General features: G+C 39.2%; 1 protein-coding gene across 1 annotated transcript in view; it reads left to right on the top strand.

The window, feature by feature from the left end:
• The first annotated feature begins 3,565 nt into the window (after positions 1–3,565).
• igf2bp2a (insulin-like growth factor 2 mRNA binding protein 2a) overlaps positions 3,566–22,869 on the top strand; it is a 68,021-nt gene continuing 48,717 nt past the window's right edge. The window contains exons 1-2 of the mRNA XM_061234503.1: positions 3,566–3,894; positions 5,084–5,144. Coding sequence (XP_061090487.1) covers positions 3,720–3,894; positions 5,084–5,144 — 236 coding nt within the window. The 5' untranslated portion in view covers positions 3,566–3,719. The remainder of the gene's footprint in view (positions 3,895–5,083; positions 5,145–22,869) is intronic.

The following is a 22,869-nucleotide window of genomic DNA, read 5'->3' as shown; positions in this document are numbered from 1 at the left end:
TAAGTGACTATGAGGCCAGCTAACCATACACAATTTTGTCATCACGCCAGCGAAAGCCGTGGCCGGAGGCATTATGTTTCCGGGTTGTCCGTCCGTCCCCTTCTTGTGAACGCGATATCTCAGGAACACCTGGAGGGAATTTTTGCAAATTTGGTACAATCATCCACTTGGACTGAAGGATGAACATTTTAGACTTTTGTGGTCAAAGGTTAAAGGTCAAGGTCACTGAACTCACATCCATCCCATTCTCATGAATGCAAAATCTCAGGAATGCCGGAGGGAATTTCATTACATCTTGCACAAATGTCCACTTGACTCACAGATGAACTGATTTGAATTTGGTGGTCAAAGGTCAAGGTCGCTGTGACCTCACAAAATAAGTTTGGCCATAACTTGAATTCATACACTAATTATGACAAAATGTCTAATAGGATCAAATTAAGTGATGACATTTTATATCCGAAAGGTCAACTTAACTCCGACATAATCTTTTGCTTACCACTGTAGCTGAGAAAATGATCTTCGGTTATTTTGTTTGTTGATTGGTGATGTAATCATTAGTTGATATTTTATTGTTAGTATCAAACACTTTTTGTCTGAATATTCTTCAATTGTTTGACAGAAAAATATTAACAAAATTAACAAAATATTCAGGTTGTAATGAGAACAAATATTTTACTCAACATTTAATGTTATTTACATTATAGGTAACACAAATGATGAAGAACGGGCACATAAATTCTTTAATGAAATGTATAAAAATAATAAAAAATACAGTAAACTCTAACTGCAACTTGACTGGTTGGTGGAGGCATACAACCGCGAGGCGGTTATTTTGCTCTATTTGAGGTACAGAAATCAAGTTTCTAATTGTCATTCAAAATTAGTACTCTGAGACAGCATGGGTTATCTCTTAACAATATTGGATAAAGCTATTACAATTGCTGTACAATTGATTGTTCTCATTCGCCCATTCTCACACCAATGGCGATTGGCTGCCATGCAAGGTACCAACCAGCTCGTGAGGAGCATTTGGGGATTAGGTGTTTTGCTCAGGGACACTTTGACACACCCAGGGCAGGATCGAACCGGCAACCTTCCCACTGCCAGACGACTGCTCTTACTGCCTGAGCCAATGCTGCCCCTATAAGTGCTATTACGACATGAAAAAAAGGGAAAGGGGGGGACCTATGGAACAGCACCATCATGAAATAATAGCAGTATTGAAATAAAACCTATTGTATAAAATAAAGATTAAATGAAATGTAACAATGTTGTGAAAATGAATATGAAACAATATTATATAATAATGAGTTGAGTACTATTTAGTTACTTGATAATTCCACAATACATTGGCTCATATACAGTGAGCTCAATAATGTTTGGGACAAATACATTTTTTTGTTCAAGATAAACCTTTCCGCAGGTCCGTTGTAGTGATATGTGGGAAGCTGCAAGCACACATATCTTCTTGTAGTCTTCCCTGCTTTGTAAGATTCAACTATCCCCGCAGTCAGCTGCTTTGTGAAGCCCATTGTTGTTGAAAGAAAGAAAACTTGATGAGTGGTTAGAACTGTACACCATTGGAAACGTAATGTCATTAGCTACAATTTCAGTCGTCACTTCAATACCCTGCACGCAGTCGGTTTTTTGCTGGACAGAAGCTATACTGTAGTTGATTGCGCACAGATGGGAAGAAAGCCTATACTTAGGAAAGGAATTGCATAATTTTTATTGGTCATTTATTGGAAATTCTAAGTAAATAATGGACATTGACATTTCTCAAAGTTTGCACGTTTTCAGAATTAGAAACTATTATGCATTTGGTTCGCTGGATCCTTGCCGTGAAAAGGACTCAGACATTACCACATTTCTTGTAGTATGTGGACAGAAGTGCAGAGAATGCAGGTTCCCTGCATGCTTGCTTTGCCACCCACATGTTATAAAATAAGGAACTGTTGTCGCTAAAGCAATGACATCTTAACATAGGTTACAAAAATGTGAGTTTTTACACTAGCAAACAGTATATCTTGTTACCATAGTGATTGGAAATTACACTGTGAAAAAAGGAATGAATGTGAAAAACCCAGAAATTCTTAGTAAACAACGGACATTCTATCAACGTTTCTCGGAGTTCGCATGTTTTTAAAAATTCAAACTGTTAAAATCAGCAAATAGTAATTGTGCATTAATGTTTGCAGAAATGTATCACGTATAAGTTTGTACCCAATTTTTCACTTCAGAGTGCCCAAGCTTTTGCATACCAATGTACAAACCAACCTACATGTATAGCCATGACAAAATATTTTATTCTACATATATCATTTAGTCTCAAATATCACACTTAAAAATACAGCTATCAAAATATACCTCATAAATGCTTTAACTGCTCTAACTCTTTGTGACAAGGTAGTAACCACACAAGCAACTCGAAAACTCAGCTGGTTGTGTCTTTCATAGCATTACCTGTCTTGTGGATGTAACTGACTCAAGAGAACACAGAAGGCATTCTTGTGCATTGAGACTGGAACAAGTATGCTGACTGAGTATCATATAGCCAATTATTCAATATGCTACTGGGCTGCTGCTACTATTGGTATTGCCAGAATTATTTACTAATTATTAATCCTCTAAATGTTAAAATTGACATTGACCCCTCCAGTGCCTTGCCAGTTGTACAGTTGTATTTGTTACTTTCCGTCAGAACCACACCCTCATTTGCTTGTCGCCGTCGTGAAAAAATCCGTCGTGGATTCTTTATGAACCTATGCTCTTCATTGTTAAATTAATCTAGTTTTGAAAACGCCTGAAATACACTGGGACAAAGATTCAGCAACAATGGCATGAGTGGCCATCACCAATAAAGCGATTCCATCCTTGGGCCGAGTCTCCGCTCTGAACTTCAGCGTGTTACATTTCTCTTCGCACACAATCTGCACTCTCCTCTTTTTGGGCTTGATGCCCCATGTGACACACCTGGACCAATAATAAACGAGTGCGCGTGGTGCGCAATCAGAAACGCAGCACGCCCCTTTGTTCAGTGTGTATATTGTCATTGGCAATTACCAGAAACAGTTGCCATTACTGTAATTGTCGATATCACATGTTCGTTGTATCTTCTAAACGGAAATGTTCTCAAACAGTGAATATTCCAAGCAACCGTATACATACTATGAGGGTGGGGCAGATGTTTCCATTTTATCCTTCATCATTCACCCAGTATTGACCACCACGCGTTTATACTTAGCTATAGCTAATGATTTCTTGTGTTTCTTTCAAGTACCAAACCATTCACACAACACTACTGGTATTATGAAGGGTTTGAATGAACGACCTGACTGACCCCATAACCCACGCAATTCATTTCACGGTGGGTGATCTTCGTGCCACTTGGCACCTACATGTCAGTTCGTTCTCAACACGGATGCTGTGGTTCGCAAACACGTTCTGGCTGCAAACAAATTTTCTGACATTTTAAGGCAGATTTTATTTAGAGGCGGTGCTTGTAGGCTCCAGAGTAGCGTCGCAACGACACGTTTTTCCCACCCCAGTCAAAAGTGTTTGACCAGGAGCAGAGTTGGAGCCGGGGGTCGACTGGATTTGGGGGGTGATTGCTGCTTTTTGCAGTTTTTCTGTTTTGTTTTAAATTTTATTTTTAGATTTCCATTTCTATTTTTATATCCCAATTTTATGTGCACATCGAGATTTCCATTTGGATCATGAACAAACTATACATTGGGAATCTGAGCCCCTCGGTCACCGTCGAGGACTTGAAGCAGCTCTTTGGCGAGAGGAAGCTACCCCTGACCGAGCAGGTTCTGCTCAAATCCGGCTATGCCTTCGTGGATTTCCCCGACCAAAACTGGGCCATAAAAGCTATTGAGACTTTGTCAGGTAAGTACATCTTAAACGAGCTGTCATTTCTGACAGATGGATTTAGTCCCACGAGACGGAATCGTTAAACCCATTCCTGGAAAAGAAAGAAGTAGCTAGCGCTAGCGGAGGATTCCGTTTGGGACGGCGTACGCGCAATGTTACATCAGTGCCCGAGTTGAGATAGCTAGCGAACTCCCTCACGGTCCTCTTAAATAGCCCAAATTAAAGATCACAGATCACTCACCGATGCAATACATGTGTATACCACGGAAAGTAGATTAATCGTAGTGTAATTAACGAACATAATCAAAAACATGTAAAGTTATTTTGGTTCACTGAAAGGTGCAACTTAACAATCACCCATAGAAATACGCGCGATGGTCTGGTGCTGGGGTAGGCATAATTATTTTTCAGTTATTTTTTGTTTTGATTTTATTGAAAAGACCACACGAAACTAACGGCAAAGAACGGTTCAAATCCTTGTTCCTATGATGCTCAAGTAGCTTTTTACGAGGTGTCCTGTAGGTAGGTGATCGGGGTCCGGAGGAAAGAGCTAATAAACAGGTAGCTGGGGGGACGAGGTGAGACTCCAATTTCGAGTGCGCCAGGCCAGTTCTGCACATTCGTTCCGAAAAGAGAAATTGCGTTTTAGCCCCTCGTACGCAGATGTACGCAGTGAGTCCGACGTTATCAACAGGCATGGAAATTAGTCTGCAAGATAAGTAGTCTCTCCTAGGGAAGCCTTACCTTTTACATCTCACATTGTTTTCCCCCATAAAATGCCTTTCCCCCAACTTAGTGGTTTGTGGGAGTGGAGGGCATGGCTACCCGGCCCTCATTGTGAGTTTTTTATATGAACTCGTCAGGCTCTTTGGCGCCGAATTTCTAGATTGTCATTTACAGAAATTTCGTATAATCGTTCCTGTAAGATGGTACCAAACGTTGTAGGTACTATTGGCTTTGCTACCCAGTCCAGTAGGCTAGTTATTTGTTTTTAATTTAAAAAGTGTTTTAGCTTTCTATATTCCAAGTTGACTTATAAACATCAATGTCTATTCGGCAGTTTAAAGGAAACTTGCCTACAAATAATGAAATACGTAGCCTACTGTAGACCATACTGAACAGGCGGTTCCCCTTTCACAGTAACATTTGGGATATGTATTACACTTTGACAGTGTTATCGCATATTTGTTCTCTCCCCTCACAGGAAAAGTTGAATTACACGGGAAGGTGATTGAGGTAGACTACTCTGTTCCCAAAAAATTAAGGTAATTAAATGGCTAAATTGTATTTTGTATCTTGCCTAGTTGTGGAATTTAACTTACCACTCCATAATGTCCCACACGCGATGCAGGGCTTTGTTGAACACGTTTCTGTTGTGTTGATAATCGTGTTATTATGTAACTCTAAAATGTTGGTACTTGGTTTTCCAGATTGTTCTTTATGGTGCGTGGTTGAAAATGACTAATTTCTATGAGTTTACAGTGGATAGTTGAATTAATTGTCTTAAAAAGTAACCAGTAATTCCTTGCTTCAAACAGTGGCAAAACAACCCCAACAAATTACTTCCTGTTTGAACGCCTTCTATAGCTTTAGCTGTGTTGCCACAATGTTTTTTCATTCTGCAGTTTGTAATGAAAAATTGTAAAAACGGCCTTTAATTTTTGGTCATATCGACTGAACATTTCATTTTGGTTGCCAACTATGATTAGTGATACTTATTTTCACGTGCAGTATTATTATATCATGTTTTGTCATCGTACATATTCATTCATCCGACTGAAATCAATTTAAATGTCATTTAAATGTAAAGTTTTAAGTACAGTACACTTTTATCAAAGTAAAAAAAATTTTTTTTTTATTGTCACTAGTTAAGATTTAAAATATTCTGTTTATGGGGTACTATATCGTGTTTTTAGCCTTATTTTTTCAGACTTTAGTACATCTATCTATCTATTTATCTCCATATTATAATGTGTGTTTTGGGACAACTAAATACTTGATACATTAATTTAACTTGGAATATGCATAATAATGTTTTTGCTTTATTTATTCTAATAGCACACCTTTTGTTTTTACGTACAGTTTACTGAATTCAAATAGGATTTGCGTTGGAATATATGGAATTTGTGCATTTTATAATACTCGTGGGTGTATGTATTGTTTTAGACGATACTCTGGCCTGTACTTGATAAAAATACAACCAGGAATGGTACGAATGGCTGAATTCGCCTTGTGACCTCACGGTGAATACTACACGTGACATGAGCTATGTGGCCTGTTCTACATATGTTTATTCCCTTTGGGAGCACAGATTAGATTATAACCTGGAATGGTCCTACTATTAGGCTATAATGTCAATAATATAACAAAGTATTTGTGGAAACTGTTACTGCTGTGTAAAATACGTGTTGTAATTCGAGTGATTTGAGCATATTGAAAAATGGGCCTATTTTACTGTAAAGGTCTATTCATAACTAAAAAATCTAAAGCGAGGTATAAATCGCCCAGTGGCATTTACGAATCTCGAAAATGGGTAACTGTGGAAAATCCTCATGCTTTGTTTGATGTAAAACCTGATTACTCGCTTGAGGGCCCACACTGTAGATTGTACAGCGCGTGTGTAATGCTTGTAAAATGGCCAGAGCCCAGTGTTCAAGAGGCATGGCGCAGCCCTAGTCTATAGTAGCACCGTAAGTCCTGACATGGCCACGGTCTGCTGTAGAGCTGCACATTCTGAGAACGTAGAGTTCCAGTATAACCCGGAATGTGCACTGCATGAGATCGCTCACGATAGCGTTTTCTTTAAATAATATACATTGCTCTTTGTTATTTTAGTAATGTATTGTATTACTTTTGTATATTTTATTTTTTACACAGTTTTACATACAATGCACACGCGTGCGAGGCAGACCAGAATACTAATGAGAGAACGGTTTTGCGATTATATGAAGAGACGCACGCAGTATTTATCCGATGGCACATATTAGCATTATTATGAATTTTCTTTCAACTTTTTAATTGCAGTGATTGGATTATTTATTTCTTTTAAATAGCCTATACATTTTATATAGTAAAAATAAAATAGACAAAAAACAATATCACTGAGACAAGGCAAGATATATTTTCAAAGAGTGGGTTTTCAATATTAAAAGATGAAGATGATGCTTAGATCAGTGGAAGTAGTCTCTTTAAACAGTGTAAGTTTTGCTTTGAAGTATCAAGCTGTTGGTGCACTGTAGGCCCTGCTGAAAATGTTATAGGAGATGAATTGGGCTCGGGGGAAATATTAAGGTAGCCCACACAGCAACAATTGTTTTAATGATCACCTTTTGGAACAGTACAAATCTACTGCATTACTGTTTAACTTATAAGTCCAATTAAAAATAATATTGAATTAATTTGATTGAGACAAATAAAGAAATGCAATTTGGTATTATAATATTTTTAAAAGTAAAATTAATTTGTAAAGAGAAACCTGTGCATAAATATGGATTGAAATCAACAAGTTATTGTGCAGGTGACTAAATGTATTACGTCAGTAATACAAGCAAAGTCAACATTGTGATCATATGTTTTTGGATTTTGTACCACTGCCTATGCAGATGTGAAGCTTGGTTATTCATAAAGTAGAAATTGTAATATTTACGTATAATTCCGAGCCCCGATTGATTCTTTGCTGAGGGTTTATTGTTTCTCACTATAAAGAGACAAGCAGACTGCCTTTCCATATGCATGCATGGCTGCAAAAATGAAGCCCATAAAATTGATTCAGATGGCAGAAAATGAAAAAGGTGGTGTTTTGTGTTGACAAAAGTGCCAGATTCATGTTCAAATATTTTTTCAATCATTCTATGAAAATGATTGAATTGGTTGTTTCAACCTTTATGTGTCCACTGAATGTCATATACACATACACATTCAATTCATCCATTTTTAATCACATAATAATTTAATTGCATAATTGCTGTTACATACGCAACTCTTACATTTTATGAATTTAAATTTTCATAGTGTTTGGTGGTACAATTGTAACGTAGTAAGCTAATTTTGTAAGCATGTTAGTTATAATATGTGTTTTTTTGTTTGTTTTATTTACAAAATGCTTGAAGAATTCTAATAAGGCACCATAGTAAAACAATTTAAAAATACTTTTTGGAAGTGCTTTTTTTGGATTGTATTTATGTATTTATGGACACTGCTTTACAAAAATGTTAATGTTAATTCAGCATTACTGAATGATGCTTCTGAATAGTATGCCAGCATAATTGAATATTTTCTAGTCCAGACCTTATGAGGCTCTGTATTGTCTCTGTGTGCTTTTATGAACACATTTGAATTGTCCAGCTTCCAGTAAAGTTTGCTGGAAAACAAATAATTTGTAATAAGATGATCACAATTTTTGTTTGTTTGTTGAGTTTGTCTGTATCATAAAAGTCAAATATATAAATATGCACTGCAGAGTTCTAAGAATGGTAATAACTGTATGTTCTAGTAGAGGGCCCCATGAGAATCAGGTGCAGGGATAGGGTGCATGAGCACTGTTTCAGACATTACAATTTAATCCAAAAAAACGCATAGAACACAGAGAAGCTTGTCATTAGAAGCACATTGACAACTTCATTATTCATTTCAAAGTTGAACAGATTTTTCCTCCAGTATATATATATTAAAAAAAGGTTGAGATGGGACTGGTGATTCAGTCGCATCAAGGTTTTGCAACATGGTGGCTGTATCTTGACTTTAACCGGGGGTAAAAAGACATGAATCATTAATAGCTAATACATTTTGTGGAAAAGATCTTGCTATCTTGAACGTGTACAGTTGTGAACAAGCAGCTTTCAGATTAAACTGAATTGGTGTACTTATTTGTAAATATGTAGTCAGATGGACATAGAGGATTTTGAGATTTTGTTATGATGTATGAGCTTAAGAAGAGGGGAGCAGACTATTCAACCAATTTAAATAATACTCTGTCACATTCTGGTGCAGACTTACCACTAAATACACAGCTGCTACTAAAAATGAAATTATTGAAATGTATTGAAGGATAGCCCCTTGAGATGAATCCTACACGTACAGTAAAGTACATAGACTGAAGACAAACGCATACTGTACAACATACATAGAGGCTCACATTTACCCACTCACCCACGCTTCCCATCCAACCAACCCACATTACCCACATAAGCTACCTACCTTGGTGAATAATACATTAAAAAAATAATTAAGGAATTTTGTACACTCACCAAGCACTTTATTAGGAACTATTTTGACTTTATTACATGTACATATTAATGCGATTATCTAATCAGCCAATTGTGTGGCAGCAGTGCAATGCATACAATTGTAGATACGGGTCGGGAGCTTCAGTTAATGTTCACATCAACCATCAGAATGGGGGAGATTTTTTATCTTTGTGACTTTGACCATGGAATGGTGCAAAAAACCCCAAAACAAAACCAGTGAGCAACAGTTCTGCAGACAGAAACACATTGTTAGATGAGAGATGTCTGAGGAGAAGGGCCAGACTGGTTAAAGCTGACAGGAAGGTGATGGTAACGCAAATAACCACACATTACAACAGTGGTATGCAGAAGAGCATCTCTGAACACACAACGTGTCATAACTCAAAGTTGATAGGCTACAGCAGTAGATAGATAGATAAAAAAAGAAGTCTAATAAATACCTAATAAAGTGACACTGAGGATATGCATATGCATTCCAGAAAAACAAAGACTGGTGAAGATTAAATGGATAAAAATAAAAGGAGAAATGGAACAGAAAATTTGAGAATCATACTCTAAATGCAGCCGTTGTTAAGCTATTTGTTTTGTTAAACTAAATTGCAAGATGTATGCGTTTTTTAAGTGATTTGGCCCACGTATGTGCTGGCTGTATTTTGCGCATTCAGGTTTGTTTATTAGAATATGTGAAATAGTCCATTGTTCAAATTTCCTAAATGATTATAAAAGCAGGCACTTAGGTGGATGTACACACTTTGCTTAGCTAGGCACTAAATTCGTAATGTTCACATGTGTGGTGAGTGCTGTGAAATTGACATAATTGTTGAATGCAACCTGTTTTACTTTCCATTGCTTTTGTAAAGTAAAACATGCTCAGAGGAGTGATTTCAGCCTTTGGGAGGAACTAGAGTAGATTGAAAGTGCATGGAATATAACATTTTAAATGTAGTACTGCACTACATATTTTGCTTGTAAAACATAACCAATATATGTATGTCATATGATCCTAAGTTTGTTTGTGGTTTTTGGTTCATCAATATCAGTTTGAGAATCATAATTTTATGGCAACTAAAATGCATTGTTTCCCATTCATTGCGTTAACAGTGTTATTTTGTTGAAATTGTGACCAAAATCAAATTAAATTATCTTGTCTGTTATGGAAAATGACTTGTCTGTTATGGAAAATGAGATGTCCTGTGCTATATAACCATTGTCCATTATGGAATGCAATTTGTTCAGCATTTTTCAAATGAGCGCTAAGGATATTGCTTTGTTGCTATTATCAGATCACCTTCCCCTTCTGGTATACTGCTGCCTGGAAGGCGTAGCAGTTGTGTGTCAGTGTGCCCCTATGAGCTGTTTCATTGGTATGGGCCTCTCTCTGCGTTTCTATGCCTCCAGAGATTGCTCTGAGTTCCTGTGCATTTAGACTTCAGAGATCTGAGTTCCTGTGTATTTAGCTTCAGAGATCTGAGTTCCTGTGCCTCAGAGATCTAAGTTCCTGTCCATTTAGCTTCAGAGATCTCTGAGTTCCCGTGCATTTAACTTCAGAGATCTGAGTTCCTGTGCATTTAGACTTCAGAGATCTGAGTTTGTGTGCTTCCGAGATCTGAGTTCCTGTGTATTTAGCTTTAGAGATCTGAGTTCCTGTGTATTTAGCTTCCGAGATCTGAGTTCCTGTGCAATTAGCTTCAGAGATTTCTGAGTTCCTGTGCATTTAACTTCAGAGATCTGAGTTCCTGTGCATTTAGACTAAAGTCTAAGTCTAGACTTCAGAGAACTCTCTTGAGTTCTTGTGGGTTTAGAAATTTGTCAGGGTTCCAGTGTCCTCTTTAGATCTTGGAGAACGAGATTGCCCTGGGGGATGCGTCTGAGCACAGACGAGTGGATTTAACTCTGAATGATATAGGTTGGAGAATATGGGGTAGAGAGGTGAAAGTAGGCAGAAGACTGTAGTTTGTTGACTTTCCTGTGAATGTTAGGAAACCACATCACAGTGTGCCATTTTCTGTCTCACGAGGAAAAGTCAGTTGTATTTGGGAATTTGTGCAACTGACAGATTAATTTGAATGAATCCTGTACTACTGCGGTTTAGATTTAGTAGATTAACATACACTCAGTGACCACTTTATTAGGTAGACCTGTACACCAGTAGACCTGTACATTAGACATGTGGCAGCATGCAGGCATGGTCAAGAGGTTCAGTTGTTGGTCAGATCAAACATCAGGATGGGGAAGAAATGTGTGATCTCAGTGACTTTGAACATGGAATAATTATTGGTGCCAGACAGGGTGGATCGAGTATCTCAGAAACTGCTGATATCCTGGGATTTTCACATGCAAAATTCTCTGGAGTTTGCAGAGAATGGTGCAAAAAAAAAAAAATCCAGTGAGCAGCAGTTCTGTGGGCAAAAACGTTAATGAGAGAGGTCAGAGGAGAAGGGCCAGTCTGGTTCAAGCTGTCAGGAAGGCGACAGTAAATGAAATAATCATTCATTGCTACAGTGGTATGCAGAAGAGTGTTTCTGAACACACAACGCATCAAACCATGAAGTGGATGGCCTACAGCAGCACAAGAAAAATAAGTCTAATAAATGCTTAATAAAGTGGTCCCTGAGTGTATTTATACAATTAAATGTAATGTAAAGCCATGAAAAAGGCTGATAAAACTGTATCCAATTTAATATATTTAATAAATGCTTTCTTATTGTAACAACTTTAAGACTATGCAATTCACAAGTCTCAGTTTGAAAAAATAGATACTAATGTGATAGCTTTGAAATTGTGTGAATTAATTTGCTGGGTGTGAATTTGTCATGTTGACCTTTTTTTGTTCAAAACCAAAATATTTTTGAATGAAAAGAAATGTATACATTTTTATATAACACAGAACTGGGGCTTTTTCAGAATGTAATACATTGTACACTATTAAATAGCTTTTATGACTTTCAGGTGGGATTTTGCTTTAGAAAGAAATCTGCATGTAATTGTATTGACATAAAGTAGTATAAACATGATGTACCATAGTACATTATGAATCAAACAAATTATTTGTTTTTAGCTTGAGTTGAATATTAATATGTTGCAAATTAGTACATTTCTGGCAAAAGAGAAACAAGAACATCATCAACATTTAAACACTTTTTTTTTATTCTACCCATGTAGTGATTGTAGAATTTAATTGACAAAACAAATATCAAGATATTCATGTTTTATATTCCACTGCTAACATTGTTTTGATATTTCTCCTTAACAAGCTTTGATTACTTGAAAATGTGTTTTTGATCACTTTCAGTTGGTGATGATTAAATTAAATATTTTCTTTGAACTCTTAAAGCTTCATGAGTAATTCATTTGTGAGTGAAAATGTAATTCATCAACTGCAGTGTACTTAGCTGGAGTTATACGTTCCAGTTTAAACCTCTAGCCCACATTAGCATTAGCATTAGCATTACAACTGGAACAATTATCAAAATCTGAAATACGTATTAGTATAAGTATTACCTGTTACAGTTGCAAAGTAATTGTTTGGTCTAGAGCTTTAAATATCAGGTCATAAAACTGTAATAACAATGTACAGGTAAACCAGTTTAATCGGTAAATTACTTACTTTTAATTAGCCAGTCAACTGGTGTCGATCTTATTCAGATTTGGTACTTGATTTGAAACATAATTGAGTCATTCCAAAAACGTTTTACTCGTCTGACTACACAATTAAAACTTCCGTTAATATTAAGTGTACATATGATTGAGCATCTTTACTTCACATAAACTGAATTCATATTAAAGAAAGAGAAAACTGTGATGCGTTAATACATGCTTCTATTATGTGCACTTGAATGTCATAACACCTCAAATCTGCCTGGTTGTCTCAAAAGTGACTGAATCAACCAGTCTTCCTTTGCACCACTAGTGTGGAAAATAGTTCATTAAAGCAATGTTGTTATTATATTGGAAACTATACATTGACCTCAGATAAAATATTAATTGTAGCAGTTTGTAACTCTTTTTCATATGTACATGACACAGTCATTAAGTTCTGAAGGTCAGAACAGCAGGTTCTCAGAGGATCCTTTCTTTAATTTCTAGTTTTCGGACAACCTTTAATCTTCAGCCCTTCATGTCATCTTCCTTGCTTATTGTATACAGGCTAAGCCTCAAATACTCCTTTGATTCCTTTGTCCCTTGGTTATGAACCAATTTTTTATATAAAAAATATAAAATATATATTTATATATTTATTGGATTTGCCCATTCATTTCCAAAATTACTTTCCTCTGTAAATAATGTGACATTTTATTACTGTATTTATACACAAAAAGGAGGGAGTGAGAGAAAAAAAGAGAAAGTTCTGTGGGGATGGAAGTGTGAGTTTGTTCTTGATTACAGACCAGGTGCTGCTAGGATGAGATGACAGGACAGGGAGGTAGTCCGGGTGAAGCACTGGAATCACTGTAAATGCAGGGTTGAGTTGCGCGTGGTTTCTGCTGCACATTCACGTTGAAAAGGGCGCGGGTGTCAGTGCTTCATAAGCCTTCCTGGAGCACTGACAGGCTGCGACTGTCGCGCTCTCCTTTGATTCTGTTTGACGGAGTGAAAGAAGGTAGGGATGTGCTCGCCCGTTCCCTCTAGTGTAGGTCTGTCTGTCTGTCGCTCAGGTCTTTCTGGAATTCTTTTTGCACCTCGGTTCGCTTGAAGCGAAGAGGAGAGGAGAGGAAGAGAAAAACCGAGGGAGTGTGGAAAGGGTTCCACAGAGGAGAGGGGGAAGGAGAGAAGGAGAGAGGGATGGTTCAACAGGAGAGAGGGAGGAGTGAAAGTGCTCTGCAGAAAGGAGGGAGGGAGAGATGTGAGGGTTCCACAGAGAGGAGAGAAGGAGAGAGGGATGTGTCAGAAGGGTTTCACTGACAGAGGTAGAAAGTGCTTCCTGTATGAAGGGTGTGACACTTGGGGAGCTATGAACTTTGGAAGACCAGGAGCTAATTTGATTAGAGTTGAAATGAAAGCCCTGTTGCAATTTTTCTAGTATGTCTGTGCTTTGTGAATTCTGTGTGATGCATGTGACAGATACACGGTGTGAATCGAGTACCTGCTGTCACTTAAGAACCCGAGCAGAATGCCATTTGACTGGTTTCATTGTGCTGCAGGGTCTGCGTAGAACGTTCTGGGCCACTTAAACAGCTCCGGTGAGTCATAGATGTGTATGCAAATACGTCTCCTGGCATTACACACCTGTGTGATGCTCGATATCCGCCTGGCACTCGAACGGAAGATGAACGCGATATCTGACACAACTCACGGCTTCCTCCGCGGCACTGTCTCTTCAGAGAGGGAGAGCGCACAGCGCACGGCAGCAGCAGTTAGCGGTTTGGTTCCGTTCTGTTCCAGGGTTCCCCTCCCCTTTTCCCCGCATCGTCAATTTCACCCGTGGCTTCGCTCCCTCCCGCCGCTGACCCAAGGGACTGCCAGCACAAAAGGCCGCTTCGCCTGCTTGTCCGACTCTAGCGCAGACCTGGGAGACGTTTATGGGCACTGAGAGGTTTCTGGGGCACTTGCTTTACCACCTAACTGAAATACTGTAAAAAGAAGTGCCTGCGTGTAAATCCTGGGTGTGCAATTTGCCTATTCATTTTGGACCGTGTTACTGATGTTAGTTTTAAAACGGATGTTAAAGTGAGTTAACTGCTCTAGGTTTCTGACATTTCTGTGTAAAGTCTCTGAAAATTGATGGATAGAAATTGGAAACAAACCACTCTTTGGGAGTTTTTCAAACCGCTCTTGACAACCTTGCAGGAAACATACTGGATATTATAAAAAATGTTGGCATCTCAAGCATTCAAAATCTTTTATCAATGTTTTTATTTCAGGGTTCTGAGATTACATGCAACATAGGCACATTCTTCTCCATCATTCAAACTTATGTTATCTCTTTTCGCCTGGACAACAGGTTGCTATGGGCTTCTCTGTCATAAGTTTGTTTAACAGTGGCTGTCGAGTGGAGAGAGCACTAGACTGATATTGAATCCATGTATCCATATGTGAGAACAGATGCAATGCCTACATAATGTTTGGGACAAAAACATTGATTTGGCTCTGTACTCCACACATATTTATAATTTTGTAAAAGTATAGATTCACAGCTTTTTTCACATGGTATTTTTTATACATTTTGGTTTCAACATGTAAAATTGTTTATACATAGCTCCCCATTTGGGACACATGTCTTTAAGAGAACGCATATAAGAGAGCTGTCAGCATTGAATCTTGATTGTAATCTTTTGATTGCCTTTTAAGTCTGCTATTGGCCTGGACCAGAGTTGGACTGGTGAAAGTCAATAAAACATTATGAGGCTGAGAAAAAAAGAAAATATAATTTTTTTATAAAGGCTAAACCTTAGGCTAACCAAAAACAATGTTTGGAACATTATAAAAAATAAACAGCACTGGTGAGCTCACTAATCACATAGCACCTTGTAGAACATTTGATGACCAAAGAATTCTTGCCATAATGAAGAAAACCTGCCAAACACCTGTCGGACAGATCACAAACACTTCAGGCGTGGATGTGTCAGTGACTATCCCACTGCATCTTACAGTGACCACAGTGTGGCAGGCTACACTGCAAGATGCAAACCGCTAGTTGGCTGCAAAAATAGGATTGCCAGGTTACAGTTTGCTAAGAAGTACCTAAAAGAGTATGCAGTGTTCTGGACTCAGGGACAGGAGAGACCAAGGATGACATGCATCAGAGTGATGCCAGGAGCAAAGTGTGGTGGCCAAAAAACTGTCCAAGATCCAAAGCATACCACCTGGTGGTGGGTGTGTTATGGGCATGTATGGTTGTCACAGGTACTGGGCTGGCTCACTTGTCTTCATATACAGTATCTGCTGATAGCAGCAGCAAAATTAATTCTGAACTGTATCAACTGCTCAAGTTCGAGCAAATGCTTCCAAACTCAATTCCACAATAAGGCAATGTTCACAAACACACTGTTAAAGCAACAAATGAGTTTTTCAAAGCCAAAAACTGGAATATTCTTGACTGGCCAAGTCAGTCACCTGATCTGAATCCAATTGAAGATGTGCTCATATGCTACAGAGTTTGAGATGCTGGTTGTTGAGCACTATTGGCTCAGTGACACAGAGCCGGAATCTCCTTACTGAGGTGTGAGGGTAGCCCTACAGTCCTACAGTCCTATTAGACATTTGAATATTAAATCTAAATGTGCCACATGGTGTTGAAACATGTTTTAAGGAGCTTAGAATAGCAGAGAATTGTAATTAAAACAAAAAATATAAATAGATGCCCCCCACCCCTGTGCCCCCTGTCTGAATTTACCCCCCCCAAACTAACATCTAAAGTTAGGCTCTCTTGAAAACAGGTATGCATTGTCTTTTGTGTTGTTTGCATTCAAGAGAATATGCACAACCAGGCCTTTAACTCTTTATAATTTCCTGTGAAGGTGCCATTTTTCCAGACACCACCTAACCTTGCCAGTAGCAAACACAAGAATCAGCCAAGCTTTTTGTTAGCCTGAAATATTTCTACATGTACGTAGCTTAATTTTGAACATTTTTCAGATTCGATAACTGAATAGTTTCCTCATGCACAAATAATTTCCTTCACCTCGTTCTTCTGCTCTTCTTGAGGTCCAGAGGTACAGCAGGGATCATACAAAATGTCAAAACATCATTTGGTACACAGTTATTAAAAATACTGTGTTAACCCACTGGCTAACCCAGTCATTAATTTAATCCCTGAAAATATTTTTAATTGAAATATGCATTTACAACTCATTTTAAATGGACATGAAATCGAAATTTGATAAACTCATTCTGAATGACTGAATGAGTTTATCAAAAAGTCAGATTATATTACTGGTCATGGTCTATGGGACAAGTCTGTCTTGGTATGAGTGGGTTCAAAATGAAACGCAATACTAAAAGAAAATGCACAGTACAAAGGACTAATTAGCTCATTAGTCTGATGGTATGCATAAATATTAAGAAATTGCAAGTTGAAATTGTTTCAGTGGATGAATGCTAATTCCATTAAAACAAAACAAAAATTCTGTTATACAATAATACATTCTATTAAGAACATGTCATACAACACTCACATCACAAAGTATGAATCTTAACAATGAACAAAAGCTACTGGCAGGTGACGGTTTGTCCCATCTGTATGTCAAAGAGCATTTGGTTTATGTTTTGCTGCTAAATGTAGCATTTTGCTGTGATTCCCCTGGTTCTGGGAGTATTTCACAAAGCAGAATTACTGAGTTTGAGAAGCTAAAATCTGGAACCTAAAACATGTTTTTACATTACATTAATGGCATTTGGCAGATGCTCTTATCCAGAGCGACATACAGTTGATTAGACTAAACAGGAGACAATCCTCCCCTGGAGCAATGCAGGGTTGGGGGCCTTACGGGCCCAACGGCTGTGTGGATCTTATTGTGGAAACACTGGGATTAGAACCTCTGACCTTACGTGTCCCAGTCATTTACCTTAACCACTACGCGACAGGTCGCCCTTTATTTCAGTCTATGTTCCAGATTTTTGAAGCTTGATTAGGAGCTTGCTTATCACCCACCTGCAACCGGGTTGGTCTCAGAGGGTTAACATTCTTTTTTGTTTTCTATTTCGAGACCCTGCTGGGTTGTCATTTTTTGGATCTGATTATGATAACTTGCCTTGGAGTTAGAGAAGTGTGTGTATGTTTGTGCATATGTTTATGTGTATGGTTGCAGCGGGTTTATATGTACAGTGGCAGCCAGAAATTTAGCTGAAATGCAGGTATACTGAAAGAGGTGTGGGCTTGCCTGAGGAGAGATCATATTCTCAAACAGGCAATTCATGTTTTCATGCTTTTATACATTCATTACCCTGTAGAGGCTCACACAGCTTGGGTGCTTTCTCTGGGCAGTTGTTATGTTGTTAGTTAATAGTTGGTATGTTATGTTGTGTAATTCCTGACACTATTTTTAGAATAAGATTGGACGTATCCTTATGAGCTTTGCAAAAACAGTGTAAACCGAATAGAAGAAAATACTGATCACTAATTTCAGTGGTGCAATTTAGGTTTGCATCCGCCCATAATTTTGGTGATTATTGATTGATGCAGATGTTCATTTTATATGGTGTACTGTAGGTAGGACAGTTTGATGAGAACAAACTGTGATTTACACATGCAGTTTTTTGGTGCTTAAATAGCTCGCTGTATCTCATGGATTGTGAACCATCTGTATTATTTCCTTCATTTGACAATGGTAGCGATGACTGATAAAACCTCACTTTGAGTGAGGCTCGTCCTTTTCCAAATGTGACTAGGATGGAATGGGAGAGGTTATGGGAGCTTGAGAAGAATTTATTGCAGAAACCAGGGCAGCAGTGACCCCGGGTAGAGCTGTGTGTTTCCGTCGAGCAGATCAAGTCAGACCGTCCTCTGGTTGCCTTGGTTACCAGATAGCTGGCTTCAGCAGAAGTAAATGTATAGAGCAGGCACACCGTGAGACTGTTGATGAGCACGGTCCCGAGAAGACAAAAAACAGGCTGTCGGGCAAAAGTGCGGACGAACTGGAGCTGCTCTTAGGCGAACAGTACACAGTGTACATATGCAAAGGCTCATTCTTAGTGGAGATTTACGCAGGTTCACAGATTATGTTGTTATCTTTCATAACTTGATTTCAGATCTTCATGCTGTGACCCATGGTCTCAGGCACTGATTTCATTTTGAGAGGCTTTGTACCTGTCAGACCACTGCAGAGAACATACTTGCATGTGAAGAGTATGATAAATGGCAATGGTCAGTGTGTGTGCGAAAGATCAGAAGAAGTGTATTTTTTCTGGCCCCCTCATCCTTGCATGTTACTGTGGGCATTGTGGCTGTGAGCTCACGAAACATGGGAGTGGATTCATCCAGATTGCATCCTCCGGTTTCATCCTGATGAGATCTGCCTGAGACATCTTGCTTATGATGCATGTCCTAATTAATCCCTTTATCTGGGAAATGACTGGGAAACTTGTAGGACTACAGGCTGACATACTTGCCAAAATGTCCAATTGCATTTTTTACCCAAAAATGAGGGTTTTGTATGAATGTATAAAAAGGTGACAGTCTGCACTTTAACCTCATTATTAATTGTTTCATTTCAAGTACAATGTGCAGGAGTACATAGCCAAAAGAACATAAATTGTACCACTGTCCAGATACTTATGGTCTGCACTGTATGTTAGATCCATCCATCTATCCACGCCTTGAGGAAATCTCTTCAAATTTGGCACAAACAGCCATTTAGAACAGATTAGAATTTGGTGGTCAAAGGCCAAGGTCGCTATGACGTCGCAAGAGATGTTTTTGGTCATAACTCAAGAATTCATACACCAATTATGACCAGATTTCACACAAATGTCTAATAGAATAAATGATGAAATTATGAAGTGATTACATTTTTATGATCATCTCTGAATCCCTGTCATTTTATTTTAATTCAGTCTGAAAATAAAGCAGGATAGAGCCACTAGTCCTCCACTGAAAAGAGTTATCCTTCAGTGCACACGAAAAAACATTGGGCCAACTGAAAGCGTAAAATAAACCTGAAATGGTATTTTGAAAAAACCCAGAAAGTGAACAAGCTATTTAGCGTCATTTTAAGAGGCTGACTGCTGATGGCTTCAGGCCAGCCGTGGTGTTGCTGAGTTCTCCCATGTGGATTCACTCACTGCTGTGTAAGGATCACGGATGCATTGGGTGCTAATGAGCGTGGTCCCTGTGACAGTCCTGTTATTGTTGGTTGGCTCTGATTTAATAGAGCAGGAGGAGCAGGTGAAGCAAAGGAAGCCTCTTCCCTCTTTTTCTCTTTCTAAATACTTCTACATTTTCACCACAAAATGAAGTCTGTGGGTCAAAGGCTTATATCCACCAGACAGGATTTCTGGGTTAGAGAAACATGTCTTAAATTCTGAAGGAAATCTTTAAGGCCTGGTTGATTATTTTTTTCTTATGCTCTGACCTATGTCAAGGCTGGGTGGGGCCTGGGTGGTGTGTGTCTCTTAAGCTGTGAGCTCAGTCATTGGTTGGACAGGCCTCGGCTGTGAACTCAGTGATTGGTGGGACAGGCCTCGGCTGTGAACTCAGTCATTGGTGAGACAGGCCCAAACTGTGAACTCAGGTATTGGTGAGACAGGCCCAAACTGTGAACTCAGGTATTGGTGGGACAGGCCTCGGCTGTGAACTCAGTCATTGGTTGGACGGGCCTAGGCTTTGAGCTCAGTCATTGGTTGGACAGGCCTCGGCTGTGAACTCAGTCATTGGTGGGACAGGCCTCGGCTGTGAACTCAGTCATTGGTTGGACGGGCCTAGGCTTTCAGCTCAGTCATTGGTTGGACAGGCCTCGGCTGTGAACTCAGTCATTGGTTGGACGGGCCGAGGCTGTGAGCTCAGTCATTGGTTGGACGGGCCTAGGCTTTGAGCTCAGTCATTGGTTGGACAGGCCTCGGCTGTGAACTCAGTCATTGGTTGGACAGGCCTAGGCTGTGAGCTGAGTCATTGGTTGGACGGGCCTCGGCTGTGAGCTCAGTCATTGGTTGGACGGGCCTAGGCTTTGAGCTCAGTCATTGGTTGGACAGGCCTCGGCTGTGAACTCAGTCATTGGTTGGACAGGCCTAGGCTGTGAGCTCAGTCATTGGTCGGATGGGCCGAGGCTGTGAGCTCAGTCATTGGTCGGACGGGCCGAGGCTGTGAGCTCAGTCATTGGTGGGATGGGCCTGGGTGGTGTGCCTCTTCCATGCTGTGAGCTCAGTCAATAGTGGCCTCTTTCCGTGATTCTCACCCTCTGATTGTTCATTGTAGACTGAGAGTCACATTGGGCGAGGCGATCTCTGCACTCTCTCACACTGTCTCATTGTCACCCACATGCTCACTGGCACTCCTCTCTAGCATTGCTCAATGAGTACATTCAATGAATATCATCCTGATAAATATTTAGCCTCTCCACACACATGTTCTGTCAGGGCTAGCGCAGTCAGCGAATCCCTTGAAAATGCGGGAGAGAAACAGCCAGCCCTAATGAGAAGGGCAGATGAGACCTTAGTGTGTAGAGCTGGGAAATAAACACCACGGTTATCTCGGCATCGATATTAACTGAAGGAATTCAAGCTAAATACTTGGCTTAAGGGACAACAGCAGTGCCCTACTTAACCTTTCTCTTGTAATCACTGTTTCATAACCACTTCACTACATGAATATGGATGTTCCTTAAAAATAGATTCACTGTTTACCTAAGAATGTGTAGTTCTGTTTTTTTCTTATTTTTGAACCTACGAATCTGGAATCCCTTCTCCAAAGAATGTATCATCACCGCCTATTTGATGCAACATGCAATCAGTTCAGTTCAGCACTGACACATGCACACCATACATTCGCACACACACACACACACACAACAAACAATCTAGGCATGCATCCAGCCACGAGGAGCTTCTGCCATTGACCACTGGCATATTTTCATTTTGAAGGCTATTATTTGTTCCTTTTGTTTGTATATGTTAGTATTGTTGTTGGTACTGTTGTTGCTGTCCTCGTCCTTTGCCGTGTGCGATATTGTGATAGTCATGTTTGTTATAAGTCTTTGCACAAAGCTAAGCTTTACTGTGCCTCGCCCTACTGATTTTGAGGAAAAAGGATTTTAGTTATAATAGATGCTTAGTTATTTCGGTACTTTCTCCAGAAACAAGTTAATCTTCAGTACTTCATCCCTTTTGTTTTATGGGTTTTCTAGAAGACATAGAAGCTGAGATATGTTATTACTATGAGTTAACCCAGTGAAGATGTTTGTGGTGAAGTAACATTTGGTTGAAAAGCGAAGCTACGTCTGGGTAAAACATAAGCTATATTGGGGTTAACCTAGTCTATTTTTGTAAAAATCAACTTAGATTTACACTCCTCTAGATCTAGATTTTGGCATTTGATAGCTGGGAAGGTACTGTACGTTTCCACTTATTCAGATTAGTATCTGTCGGGAACGGACTTCCCAGGTCCATCGTCATATAAGTTTGGACTGTGCTGTACTGCATTTTCTCTTGCTGTTTTTGACTCTTAGAGAGACGTTGTTTGACGTTGAAACGTCAGTCTACCCTGTCCATTAAACGGAGAGAATTTCTCTGAGTTCAGTGTACTCGACCCTCTCTTATCTTGGGTTTGTCTCTGTGAAGTTGTCTGGGTAAGGAGTCTCATATAATCGTATCTGTCCTGGTTGTAGAGCACCTTTTTTATCCTCCTTTTTCAGCTGGCTTGTCGTACGTGCGGTATTTTCCTTGTTGCATTTTCTGCTGTTTGCTGCCTCCAGTTAGCGAGGGTTCCCTATTTCAGTGATACTGACGTGGATAAATAAGGGATTAAATTAATTCTAACTGAGCACAGCAGCATTATGCTGAGGGACTACACCTTGTTCACGGCAAAGTAGTGGAGTCGATCCACCAGAGGAAGGTTCTGCCAGCTGAAATATCCTTACCTGGACGATGCTATGGCCATAGTTGGCACGGGCATGGTCAGAATCACTGCACTGAAACTGTTTTACAGTAGCATGCAGCCTGAGTTGTGCTTTGACATATACAATACAATACAGTAAGCTCTTATATAGCGCATCCCTGGGCACTTAAAAAAAAAAAAAGACAAATAAAACAGGCTGAGAAGTCCAAACTAAGAGGAAAAGGCACATGGGAACAAGTCTAGAGACACAATTTAAAA

This window comes from Conger conger, chromosome 3 (assembly GCF_963514075.1).
Source record: "Conger conger chromosome 3, fConCon1.1, whole genome shotgun sequence".
Classification (NCBI taxonomy): domain Eukaryota; kingdom Metazoa; phylum Chordata; class Actinopteri; order Anguilliformes; family Congridae; genus Conger; species Conger conger.
Note: the sequence above shows the minus strand (reverse complement) of the source record. Positions and strands in the feature narration are given on the sequence as shown.